The 13,329-nt window shown below is 44.3% G+C and overlaps 1 protein-coding gene across 2 annotated transcripts in view; it reads left to right on the top strand.

Annotated features, from left to right (window-relative positions):
• The window catches only part of SACS (sacsin molecular chaperone), a 79,916-nt gene that overhangs the window by 37,697 nt on the left and 28,890 nt on the right, over positions 1-13,329 (top strand). The window contains exons 1-5 of one of the 2 annotated variants that reach the window (XM_036831182.1): positions 292-402; positions 469-619; positions 6,552-6,639; positions 7,536-7,621; positions 10,090-10,201. In XM_036831182.1, coding sequence (XP_036687077.1) covers positions 392-402; positions 469-619; positions 6,552-6,639; positions 7,536-7,621; positions 10,090-10,201 — 448 coding nt within the window. In that variant the 5' untranslated portion in view covers positions 292-391. Of the gene's footprint in view, positions 1-291; positions 403-468; positions 620-6,551; positions 6,640-7,535; positions 7,622-10,089; positions 10,202-13,329 lie in introns of those variants that run through there. The other variant, XM_036831183.1, reaches the window with a different exon arrangement.

The following is a 13,329-nucleotide window of genomic DNA, read 5'->3' as shown; positions in this document are numbered from 1 at the left end:
GCGGGAAGGGGCCTGAGGGCGGGGCGGGGCCTGGTGGGTCCAGCGTCTCCTCAAGGAAAGGTGAGGGAGACGCGGGGCTTGACGGGAGGGGCATCTCCTCCGGAACGGTCCATGAGGGGCGGGGCCTTCGGAGGGGCGGGGCCTGGGGCGGGGCCTGCGGGTGGGCCTTACGTGCAGGCCAGGCGTCTCCTCAGCTAACGGTCCGGGCGGGCGCGTGCCCGCGGGCGGCGCCTCCGGGGCCCTTGCGGCCGGGAGCGCGCCGGCGCCTCTGCCGGCCCCTCCTCGGCCGAGGCTTCCTCCAGCGGCTCCCTGTCGGCGGGCCGGGCCGGGAGGCGCGGGCTGCGGCGGGAGCATGGTGCGGGCGCGGTGGCGCCGGCGGTGAGGACACGTCATGGGCGACAGGTGAGCGAGGGTCGGCCCAGGGCGCGGCCCCACGTGGCGCCCGCTGAGGCCTTTGCCTTCACACAGGTGGCTCCGGGTGACCGTGCTGCCCGGCTGCGTGGGCTGCAGGACGATGGCGGTGCCCGCGTCCTGGACGGTGCGCGACGTGAAGCGGCGCCTCGCGGCCGAGACGGGCTTCCCCGCGTCGGAGCAGCGGCTGTGGCTCGGAGGCCGGCAGGTAGGGCGGGGACGGGGTCCCGGGGACGGGGGTGGGGCCTGGGGACTGGGTGGCTGGGGCGGGGGGCTTGGGGACGGGGCCTGGGGACGGCGGGCCCGGGGACGGGGCCCGGGGATGGGGCCTGGGGACCGGGGACGGGGGGGGCGGGCTGGGGACGCGGGCGGAGGACTGGGGGTTCCGGGGACGGAGACGGAGGACGGGGGGACCGGGGACGGGGCCCGGGGATGGGGCCTGGGGACCGGGGACGCGGGGGCGGGCTGGGGACGGGGCCCGGGTGACGGGGGGGGAGGACCGGGGGGTACCGGGGACGGAGGCGGAGGCCGGGGGGTACCGGCGACGGGGTCTGGGGGGAGAGGCCGGGGATGGGGCGGCCGGGACGGGGGACCGGGCTCCCGCTCGCCCGGGAATGATCATGTCTGGTGGATACCGATCGAATGACGGGGCTGCGTGCCTGTCACTGCTGTGATTTCTGTCGATCTGCCGTTTCAGCATTGTTTCCCCCTCCCCCCTTTTGTCTGAATCTTCACTTCCTGAAATTAAGATACTTTTTTGATGGACGTTTTAGCAAGAGGGGTTTTTTTTTTTTTTTGGTTTGCTTCTTCGGAGCCATCACCACTGAAGTGACTTCATCATTACTCATAGTTTTCTGATTTTGTTATGCATTTAACTGGCATCCTGGTCAGTACTTTCACCTTTTATGTCTTAGAAGTTTCTACCCATCTCTGAATCACAGAAATTTAGGACTGAGAGGCTCTTCAGGCATACTTTAACATGGAAGCTGTTATTTTGAGGAGTAAATTTATATTAAAACTTGTAAGGTGCAAATGAATGATTTAACAGATCAAAACTTTGGAAAATAGGAGTATTTCATGTTATATATAACCTTTAAGACTGGTGGAAATACTACCGTTTTCTTTAAGGAGGTGTTAAATGGAGACATTTTACTAGAAATTAACTTCTTATTTTATCCTAGTAAATATCTTCACTTTTTAAGTGATAAAGAGGTAAAAAAGAGTTGAACCAGATACACAAGGACTGCTTGAGCCACCCAGGATGGCATTTCAAGTATTGGATTTCCTTACTACCCAGTACAAATACTGGGGACATGCTTGGTACCCGTGATTTTTAACCTCTCAGTGTAATCTTGGCCTCTGCGTGCCTGGGCGCACCCTCTGGTCTCTTGCCCTCTTAGACAGATTTCAGGTTAACCTGTTCTTGTGTTCCTCCAGGCATCAGTCCTCCTTACTGCTTGGTTCCCCAGGGTCTTTGGTGTCAGACAGTGGCTTGATTGAAGGCTTTGGGCAGGACCGAGGAGGAAAGCTTATCATTCTTACCTCTGTATCTGTGTCTGCCCCAGTCTCTTGACCTTCCTGTGTACCCTCCCGGGTCCTATACCTACTTCTTTGGTTGCTCCTCTGGTTCTCCTTTGTTATCTTATCCCCTAGATGTGGTCAGAGCCAAAGAGTCAGGTGGGGCTCTGTCTTGCTATTGGAAAGGTTTCTGGAGGTGTCTCTGCAAAGCACTGCTGTGGGATGGCGGACGCGGGCGTGGTGTCAACGTGTTTCGGATTGAGCGGGTGGGCGGTGGGGAGTCTAGTTAGGAAGCTTGTGCTAGTACGAGGGGTGAGCTTCCAGACTTCGATCGTGGAGCTGAAACTGAGAGGAAAGGATGCACAGCGGGCTTTGTAAAAGACAAAATTATGGTGGTTTGGTACCGGATGGGGGTGTGTATTTGTGCAGACCGAGGGAGGGGTGGTGGCGGTGGTGGATGTAGAATAAGGGAGAAGGCCCGGCCAAGGATGTTCACAGGCCTTGAGTCAGACCAGGAAAAGAATGCTCAGTTAGCAGAGATGAACAAGTTTGGGGGGATCCAAGTTTCAGTTCGCTTTTGCATATGTTTGAGCTGGTGGCAGGATATAAGCATCTAGGAAAATGTGTGAAGAGGTAGATGACCTAGATCCTGTTCCTGTATTACCAGCAGATAACAGAGGCCAAGTTAAGTAACATGTTAGAATCTGTTTTCCTGTTTCTGGTAGGAATGGGATAAAATGAATTCTAACCAGTTCTGAGGTCTCTGCTGTGTAAGAGTCTAGGGCATGATCGTCAACAGGCAGCTGTGGATCTGGCACTGAAGCTCAAGGGATAGCGGTCGGGGCTGGGGACATGATTTTGGGAAGCAGCTTGCTCAGTGCGTTTCTCCTTCTGCACCTTGGTGAACTCACTGGGAATATGATTAACATTTGCTGAGCACTTAACTACGCTCCACACACTGTTCTGCTGGGGACTTTGCATGTATCATCTCATTTACTACTCAGAACAGCCAGCCTCAGGAGATGGTTGTGACCAGTCCATTTTGCAGAAGAGCAAAGCTAAGATTCAGAGAGATAAAGTATCAAGTCAGGATTTGAACCCACATCTGTCTGATTCCAAAGTCTATGGACTTCTGACTATTCCACATCAGAGAGAACCTGTCAGGCTGTCAATTGGGAATAAGTAAAAGTTAAATGTAAAGTTCTTTAAAACAAAGAAGAGCTTAAACCATTAAAAGTGAACTTTGAACTCAAGGATGGAGCTCTCCTAGGAAACAGTCAGAGGGCACAGTTCTCTCCTGATGCAGAGGACGGGCTGTGACTTCTACGGAACTGGTGACCTTAGTGATGCTAACGCATGTCATCAAGAAGGGTCTCCTTTTTATAAGCGAATCTTTCACAGAGGTGGTTTCTCTCCCTTTTTATTCAGTGCTGCTCAGAACCTCTTAGATTTGAATCATTGGTGAGACTTCTGCATATTTCAGGGTAAGCAGAAACAAAAGCTGCTGACACCTCGGTGTCACTTGCTGGTTCTGGTTGGTTTTGGACTTAGCGTTGGGCACTTACTTGGTCCTCAGTCTTTCCAGGTCACCTACCATCCTCTTCTCCTTGTCTCTCTTGCTTTTCCTGGTCTGGAAGAGGAATCTGTAAGTTCTTCTTCCTGTCCTGTGAAGAGAGTGAAGCTGTTCGTTAGAGCTGCATATCTTCCTGACCCTTTCTCCTCGAGCCAAATGTGTTTGAGCCTCAAACCCGGAGGTTTGAAGTATTGCTTACCTTTCCTGTCTTTTAGTTGATCGGAAACGTCCTGCCTATCAGCTCTTGAATCTTGAGAACCTCCTTGTGTTCTTGACAGCTGAAGAGAGGGGAAAGTGTTGGGAGATCCAGATTGCAGTTCATATTATACTATTTGCTTCACAATTTGGAGAGAGTTATTGTTTCCTAGTAAATGAAAGTGAGCGTCTCTGAGGTCCTCAAGGGAGGCTTAGGCTGGCCTGAACAGAGACCCGGTGTTCAAAGTATTTTGTCATCATTCTGTTTGAAACAAAATATGAAGACTGAAATGGACAACTTTTAAGGTTTCGTTGCCTCTGGAGATGAACACGACCAATGTCACTTTGCTTGGTTGAATGATTTAGGGTCCAAGGAGAGAGGCCCAAGCAGAACTCCCAAGTCTTGGCAGGCTCAGGGGGAGAAAGCAGGTAGCACTGTTGAGGTTATCTCTGCTGCTTGATTTCTCTTTGGGAGAATCACCGCCTTGATATGGGCCACTGATTACAATCTACCAAAAGCATTCAGTGTCAGACTCACACAGCAGTTAGGTGTGTTTTCACTGACAGGGTTCTACTCCACGTATTCTTCATTTTCAAGTCCTCTTTAAGACCTGGAGACATCTTCCTGTATTACAGATTTCCTTCCTTCCTCCCTTCCTGCTGTTCTTCTTTAAAAGTACCTTAGCTAACTGAATTGGACTACCAATCCTTGGTTTATGCATAGCTCTCTTTTAGTAATCAATTAATTAGTTAATTAATAATAGAATGAACAACCTTGATGACATCATCCAACTGGAGAACTAGAATGCTGTTGACAGTTTCCTTTCCCTCTGTTCTTTTCTTCCCCAGCCTGTATGCCTGTCTCTTTTGCCTTACCTCTTCGTGTTTTTTATTCTGGTGCCTTTTTATAGTTGTTTCGATAGTTTTATCATAAGTGTGTGTGTGTGTGTGTGTGTGTGTGGATACCTGTGTTTGTATGTGTGTATGGATGTGTGTGTATAAGCTAAACAATATACTGTTTACTTTTAGTTGTTTATGAACTTTACAAGAAGCTTATTATGCTATATGTAGCAACTTGGATTTAGCTTTTTTCACTCAATATTATGTTATGAATATTCACCCCAATTTATGTACAGTTTAGTTAAGTCATTTTCATTGCTGTATAATATTCCACTGTATGAATATGTCATAGGATTTGGGTTGTTTCTGAATTTTTGTTGTTAACAACAGTACTGTTGTGATTATCTTTCTCCTGTGCACAGAGGTTTTTTTTACAGGCTTGCCTTAAGATTCAGTGGGAACACGTATATGAAAGTGCTTTATAAACTGGGAGCTGTAACAACTGTTAACAACCGTGTTCAGATTTGTATTTTAGAAATGGGGACTAGAATGAAGATGATGTACAGAAAGTAAGGAGACCAGATGGGAGATGGTTATAAAAATCCAACAGAAGTTGAGAGTCTGAACAATTGGAAGTGGAGAAGACCGAGTTAGATGTGAGAGGAACTGGGAATGGACACGCTGGTGCCACTGTCGGTGGAGGAGGGCCGCTGAAGCCGCCTTTTGGCAGGCCGAGCTCTGGGAGCCTGGAGGGCAGCCGGGTGAGGTGGGGGGTGGACGATGGAGATGGTGGAGTCGTGGTACGGAGAGCACTGTCCTTAAGCACCTGTCCTCCCTGTCAAGGAAGAGTCAGTGACAGGTAGTTCTCACCTCTTCCACCAGAGGTGAGAGCTGGGGTAGTGTTTGCAGACTGTTGCCTGTGAGTCACTCCTCGGTAACATGAGTGGGAGAAGTGGATCTGGCAGTTTTTCAGAAAAGCCGTCCATCACCTGCCCCTGTGGGTCATGATCACACTTGTACCCTGCCTTTGTGGGAAACAGAGCAGTCACCGAAAGGAAAACGAATACTGAGGCATTTTTCAGGAAAGCCAGTTGGGGAAATCATAGACCAAAGCAGCTTCAGAGGTCGGAGTCCTCACTTGTCTCTTCCTTTCACATCATAGCTTTTTTATAACAACGTCTATAAGCAGTTTACCAAAGTGTATTTCTAGGAACAGTATCTTACAAGATGCTCTTCAAAATAAATGAAAAAAAAATTACTGCTAAGATTTGTGAAATACCACATAGTATAATCCTTTGAAAGAAGGTTACCATAATACCATAATATTAATATGTTGAATGCCCTAAAAACCAAATTATTCCAACAAATTAAAGCTTTTTTTTTTTTTTTTTGGTCCTCTAATATCTGTCGAATCCCATGGAGCTCTGTTCTGAGTAATACTCTCTGGAAATGCTGATCAAAATAATGATTTTGTTTATGTTGATAATCCTGATTCACCATAAAATTTTAAAAATTATTTTAAAGCAGAATCTGTATATCTCTATCTATTTGTAATTATTTAAGGAAAAAGCATTTACATTTTTAACTAAAATTTTTGACTAAATTTTTGTTCTTTGGAATATTCACTTCTCCAGAACAACTTATTTCCTTATATGAACACTTAACAAACAATATTTCTTTTTTTTTGTTATGCATATACATAAATCCACTCTTTTTTAGATTCTTTTCCCATATAGGCCATTATAGAGTATTGAGTAGAGTTCCCTGTGCTATACAGTAGGTCTTTATTAATTATCTATTTTATATATAGTAGTGTGTACGTGTCAATCCCAATCTCCCAATTTATCCCTCCCCCGTTTCCCCCCTGGTAATCATAGGTTTGTTTTCTACATCTGTGACTCTATTTCTGTTTTGTAAAACAAACATTTCTTAGGTGAAAAAAAATGAGGTAAAGTTTTGAACTTGCAGAATTAAGAACTATATTGCTTTTCATAATTTTATTTTCTTTTTTCAGTTATCTGACTGGATCAGGATTGGAGATCTGACTTCCCAAAATTGTCATCTTTTTGTAAACCTTCAATCAAAAGGCTTAAAAGGGGGAGGTATAACATTGACTTTACCAGGAGTAAATTCCACTTTTAGTCGCATAAAGATTATGTTTTAAAAATAAAATGAATGTACATAACATTTGGATGTGATGAGGGGATGTCAGGGCCAGAGGAACCCAGGTGTGGGTGGAGCCAGTGAGCTGTAAGGGTGCATGGGTGGAGTAGTCTGCGGGCAGGGTCCTGTGGGTGCTTGGTCGTGGTGGGTAGTTGTACTAAAATGATGCAGATAAATTCATAGTGATGATTCTGTCTTAAGCACAGATTTCTTTTTTACTTATAAACAGATGTATTTTTATTCTGTGCATCTGAGAAATTATTTCCCTTCCCCCATGCTCCCTACGCTTTGCTGTCACCTATCTGAAGGTGACCTGGTTGGTCAGTTCTGAGAATCTCCAGTTTAGGAGAGACTTAGGGTATTTGAACTGGGCAGCCATTGAGACATTGTGCCGTATTTCAAAACACTCAGGACATTGGTTGAGTTTGCGACTATTAAGGATGTCATAACAGGCACCACAATCTCTGGCTTATTACTTAGTGGCAAAGCACCCACAAAATAGCGCCATTTATTTCATTTGCTTTGGAAAATAGCAACACCCCGCCATGCTCTTTATTTTTGAATTAATAACCTTATGTGACATTTGGTATACGTTTGAACATTTTTTAAAAACCTAATTTGTAGTTTAATTAAAAATCTTGAGATTTGATAAAATTGAATCTGCTTTGCTTTGTACTGAATCTGTTTAGTCAGGTAGCCCTCGTACCAGAGGGCTGCAGTGAAGTGTGTGAAGTCAGAACTTGCACAACTTCACTGTGTCTCAGAACCAAATAACACGTTGATAACAGGCCAGAGGACTGGACTTTCTTCTAAAGTGTTTTACACGTGTTCTCAGGTCGATTTGGTCAAACAACTCCCCCACTTGTTGATTTCCTCAAGGACATTTTAAGAAGATATCCAGAAGGAGGACAGATTCTTAAGGTGAGGTATGGGTGTGTGCATGTGTGCATTTACATTGATAAAAATGAGACGGAATAGTATTACTTACAAGTCCTGTTAGTATTTACATTTTAGAATTTTGTCTAGATTTGAATGGCTGTGTCTGTTTCCCTCTGCACCTGCAGTGTATACGCTGGATGGGATGGCTTGAGATGCAGTCCATGTAAATATGTGAGGTTTCAGAGGCAAAGGAACCCCCTAAGCTGCAGTGTGCTGTAGTCATGCAGTGTTGCTCTAGGAACATTTATTTGGTAATTTTATGTAATTATGTAGTGTAATTTTATGAATTTTATGTAAAACATTGTGCAGGGGCATTACAAACCAACCAGCCGACCAAATAAAATAAGACAAAACCCACATTCAGAGGCCATGAACCCATGCCTGTTTGACTCCCCTAGATTTAGAAGTTTGCTTTTTGGGAGAGTTTATTTAAAAGGATAATTGTTTTAGTTAAGTATTTCTATTTACGATATATTCTTTTAGTTTGAATACACTCATTAAAAAAACAAACTGAACAATCATAAAAGAATGCAAATGGAAGATACTGCAAAAGTTAGATTTTGTGTTTAAGCTTAATAAGAAACTTCCTTAATTAAGTGTAAAAGTAGATCAATTATTATGCATTTTCCTCTAATTATTTAGTTGTTATTGTGTTCAATATCTTAGCTCTTATTATATTTTCTAGTTTAGATGGTAAAATTTTAGAGAATAAGCACTAGGTCAGTTTAGCTTACCTTAAGTATTAGACATACTCAGGCAGGCGCTGATTGCGGAGTGCTGTACCCTAGGGAGTTTACTAATGATGAGGCACTGGGGCAGCTTAAGTCCATCTTTGAGAGCAGGCACCAGTGGCCCACAGAAGGCTAATTTGAAAGCCATTTTTATATTGAGATATTAGGAAAGTGAAGGTGGGAAGAGTGTCATTATTGGGTTATGGGGGTAGAGAGAGGTGAACAGAATAAATTTAAGATAGGATTTAGTAGGGCCTCATCAATTCAGAAATGAGTGGTAGAGATCCTGTTGGCAAACAGGGCAGTGGTCGTGAGCGCGGTCTTTGTACATTCTTAGGGTTAGCAAGCACTGATGTGTAGTCCTTCCGCTTTGCTTATTGTGTGGATTTGTGTGCCAGCCAACTCAGTATGATTTTTGTCCCTTGGCTATTTTAGTAGAATTCTACCATTTTAGATGTAATAGGAATCTTAGAATTACCTAGACTTAGGCCACCACCTTGTGTGATGTTTGCTGAAATAGATCCAGAGAAATTTTAGTGACTAGCTCAAGATCTTATGCAAATGGGCACATTTATTGCCTCTTCTTCTCAGAATCAGTTTGAAAGAGATCCCCTGAGAAGAAGGGCCCCATCGTATTTTTTGTTCAACTTGAGACTGATAGTTGGAATCTGGGACTTGGGACGTTATCTTGTTTTCTTCATCTCTGTTGCCTAAAATACACATAAGTCTCAAGTAGCCATCCAGATGAAAGCAAGATCCAGCCTCTAAAGTGCTATCATTCTGTAAGTTAAACTTGCATTTTGCTACCTATTTAACTTTTATTTCTACCTTTAATATTATTTTATATTATACCCTAATGTAAATAAGATTGCTAATTTTTAGGGATTCTACTAGACTAAATAGGGTGGGAGTGGGTCTTAAAAATCCCATGAGAAATAGGAAGTTGTGTAAACAGGAAGACTTTGTAGCTGATGAGGAGGTAGATAAAGGCGTGGTCACGTGTTCGTGTTTGGGGTTGAACGGCATGTGGGATAAGTGTCCCCAGCCTTCTGGTGTGCACGGGGTGAACTATCCACCCACCTGATGTCACAACCAGCTCTCATTTGCACACTGTTCCCGCACTCAGTCTGATGCTTATCTTGTTGCATGCAGGCGGTGTGCTGTGTCACCCGCTCTGATGAAGGCTTTGCTGTCGGCATGGCTGCAGTATCAGTGTACGCCCTCTGCAGTTCCTGCCCATCCCTGCCACCCCCACCCCCGTTAGTGATTCCAGGGTGCTGGGAAAGTAAAAAATAGTGCCCCCCAAAGTTAGAGGTTCATGAGTGTGCTAATACAGGGTGGATTATTCTGTGTCTAAAGACCCATCCATTTAAAATATAACCCCTTGATTTGGTTTGGTCTAATTCAGAGCTCATCCAGGAGATTGTCACCTGTTCTTTACGTTAGACTACACTAGGTCGAATTCTACTAAAATATCCAAGGGAGAAAAATTATACTGAGTTGGCTGGCACACAGATCTACACAATGAGCAACGTGGAAGGACTACACATCAGCGCTTGCTAACTGTAAGAACGTACAAAGACCTCGCTCATGATGCAAATAGTGGGTTTCCTTTACTTATGTGTAATTACTTTGTAAATATTATAAGTAAATACAAAGATGGGCAGTAGATTACTGTTTTATTAAATATTATTATTTTTTGGTGTATTTCTTGACTAGGAATTAATTCAGAATGCAGAAGATGCTGGGGCCACAGAAGTTAAATTTTTATATGATGAAACTCAGTATGGAACAGAGACTCTTTGGTCAAAAGATATGGCACAATATCAGGGTAAGAATCAATAATTAGTTACGGACAAGTTTTATTTTATGTACTAACAGGTGAGTTTTAGTGATTTACAATTCAGTGTTTAATGAACAGTCAAGTTACCACCTGTCCTTCACTTCTTGGCGTATTTAACTCCAAGAGATGTTTTTCTCTGCTTTTTGTGGGCAGATGTCTCTGCTAGTTGGTATTTTTACAGAGTGAAGAATAAAAATCTTGAAACTCAGAGTAATAAGCAATGTAAATACATAAACCTCTTATTCTGTTCAGTCAACTTGTGAGCATTTATATCATTAGCAAGACAAATAGAACACTTCTCTGCATTTGGAAAGAAGTTAGAGGCTGTGGCTTTGTGTATTACTTTGTGCTTTGAGAGTGCCCTTGAATTATTTTGAAGTAGGGTGAGAAGGAAGACTGAAGGAGAGAAGTGAGTAAGGAAAATGAAAGTAAAGACAGTAAGAAATGATAACCAACGTAAGGACTCCGAAGTCCTGCGCTTTGAAGTGCTGTGTTGAAAAGAATATGCATAACTTTTAGTGCAGCTTTAAAGTCAGTAGGGTGATTGTGAATGACTGTGTGTGGTAGAAAGTCATTGAAAAAAGGGAGGATCAGTTCAGACTCTCCTGGACATATTTTTAAGGGGATGTAAGTCATATATATATATATATATATTTTTAAAAGACCACTCTTTATTTATTTATTTATTTTTAAACTTTTGGGTTTTATTTATTTATTTATTTATGGCTGTGTTGGGTCTTCGTTTCTGTGCGAGGGCTTTCTCTAGTTGCAGCAAGTGGGGGCCACTCTTCATCGCGGTGCGCGGGCCTCTCATTATCACGGCCTCTCTTGTTGCGGGGCACAGGCTCCAGACGCGCAAGCTCAGTAATTGTGGCTCACGGGCCTAGTTGCTCCGCGGCATGTGGGATCTTCCCAGACCAGGGCTCGAACCCGTGTCCCCTGCATTGGCAGGCAGATTCTCAACCACTGCGCCACCAGGGAAGTCCAGTCATATATTTTTTAAAAGAGGTTTCATGATTTAGGAGGGTAATCAACATTACTGTTAAATGTCTAAATACTAAATATTTAGCGTTTATGATATATTTATTATAGAAATAAATAAATATATTTATTCTTAGGTCATATTTGTGATATGGAAGTTGCATTTTTAAAATTCTATAAGGAGTTGGGATGAGACGTAGTATGTCAGGAGGTTTTCATTCTAGCCCTGACGCCTGCCCCCTTCATGATCTCGGGCAAGTCAGCTCACCCCCATCGTTCATTTGTTCGGTGAGAGGGTGAAACCAGTCAGGTTTCCTGGCTCTGAGAGCCTGTAATTTAATGTAATCATTGTCGAAAGATGCCCCGTGTAGATATGAGGGACTTTTGTCTGAATCCTGATCCTGGGCGGGGCTCCCCGGGGCCCACGTCCGTGGGGTGCTGGTGTGCCGAGTGTCAGTCAGGCCTGCGCCTCGTGCTTCCTGTGCCTGAACGGGGCCCCGAGGCCGGCTGCCTGTCACCTCTCCCCGTGGAGTGGCGAGAACGCAGTCCGCCCCCAGTCACTGAGGGTTCAGGGAGCTCGTGTGTGTCATAGTGCTTTCTGTCTGGTGTCATCCTGATTGGGGGAGTGTCCTGTAGAACCGCATACGGGAAGAGGTCCTGGAAGTATTCTGCTTCACAATTCTCTCATGTCTAGGAGTTTTTCCTTCCAGCCCTGACTTCACCTCATTAGAAGAAAAAATTATGAAACAAGATTAATTAGCTGAGTTTATGCGTAAGCATACTTAGAGGCTCTTTAAAGTGATGCAGATTAGACAATTTTTTAAAACTTGCACATACAGAAGGAAGTGGACATGATCTTTGATCTCTTTAATTAACAAATGTTTGTTGAGGGCCCTCCATGCTTGTGGTGTTTGAGGGTCTTTCTCTTGCATTCAGACATGAGCAGTATCTTGGCTGGTGTCATCTTCTTGGGTCACAGTTTTTTCCCTTTACCGACACTTAGTGTTGTAGATGGGAACTCTTGAGTTCAACTTGTTTTTGTTTCTTTTTTATGTAATGAGATGACAAAAGACTCAGAATGTCAGATCCGATGCAGAAAACTCAGAGATCTTCCCCAGTTTCTCACTTTACTAAGGATTTCAAGGATGTGGTTAATTAAGAGGTACAAGTGAAGAAGTGTGGCGAAATCTGGGGCTCCCCCAGGCCCTTTCCTGCTGTGTCCGAGGACACCCTGTGGCCTGGGTTTAGCAGAGGCGGCCTCCACGTGCTTGTCCTTCCTACAAAAGCCTCGCGGTCTTGGCCTTTTCATATCCCCACTTTGACTATTTTCCAAATAGCAGTCACGCCATTTTTGTAAAGCAAACTGTGGCCAGCATCCCCATATCTGTGCTTGAATTCATAGACGCGTGAGAAGGGTTATTTATTTATTTATTTATTTAAGGAACACTATTTATTTATTTATTTATTTTGGCTGTGTTGGGTCTTCGTTTCTGTGTGAGGTCTTTCTCTAGTTGCGGCAAGCCGGGGCCACTCTTAATCGCGGTGCGCGGGCCTCTCACTGTCGCGGCCTCTCTTGTTGCGGAGCACAGGCTCCAGAGGCGCAGGCTCAGTAGTTGTGGCTCACGGGCCTAGTTGCTCCGCGGCATGTGGGATCTTCCCAGACCAGGGCTCGAACCTGTGTCCCCTGCATTGGCAGGCAGATTCTCAACCACTGCGCCACCAGGGGGAAGCCCGAGAAGGGTTATTTTTCACTCTATGAAATAATATATTAACAAGGTTTCTTTGGTCTTCTTATACATTTACAGGTAATTCCATTCACAAAAATAAATATTCTATTTAGGAACAAATTTAAAAGTAGTACACTGTGATTAATTTTCTTCTTTGCCCTGTGTTTTGAGTATCTAAGTACCATAAGTTTTCCTTTTTGGATTTTTGGTCAACAATACTATATTTCCTCTGCTGGTAATTTTTACCATTAATTTGTAATTTCTGTTTTTAATGTGAAAGCAACCAAACTGTAATGCTGGATCAGTCACTCCATTCAGTTCTTTCCATCTTCCCATCAAATAAGCAATGTTATGTAGAGGAAGTTATTGTAAGAGAAGTGATCACCCAGGCTCCCTTCTTTCTCAACA

Source organism: Balaenoptera musculus, chromosome 18, assembly GCF_009873245.2.
Source record: "Balaenoptera musculus isolate JJ_BM4_2016_0621 chromosome 18, mBalMus1.pri.v3, whole genome shotgun sequence".
Lineage (NCBI taxonomy): Eukaryota > Metazoa > Chordata > Mammalia > Artiodactyla > Balaenopteridae > Balaenoptera > Balaenoptera musculus.
Note: the sequence above shows the minus strand (reverse complement) of the source record. Positions and strands in the feature narration are given on the sequence as shown.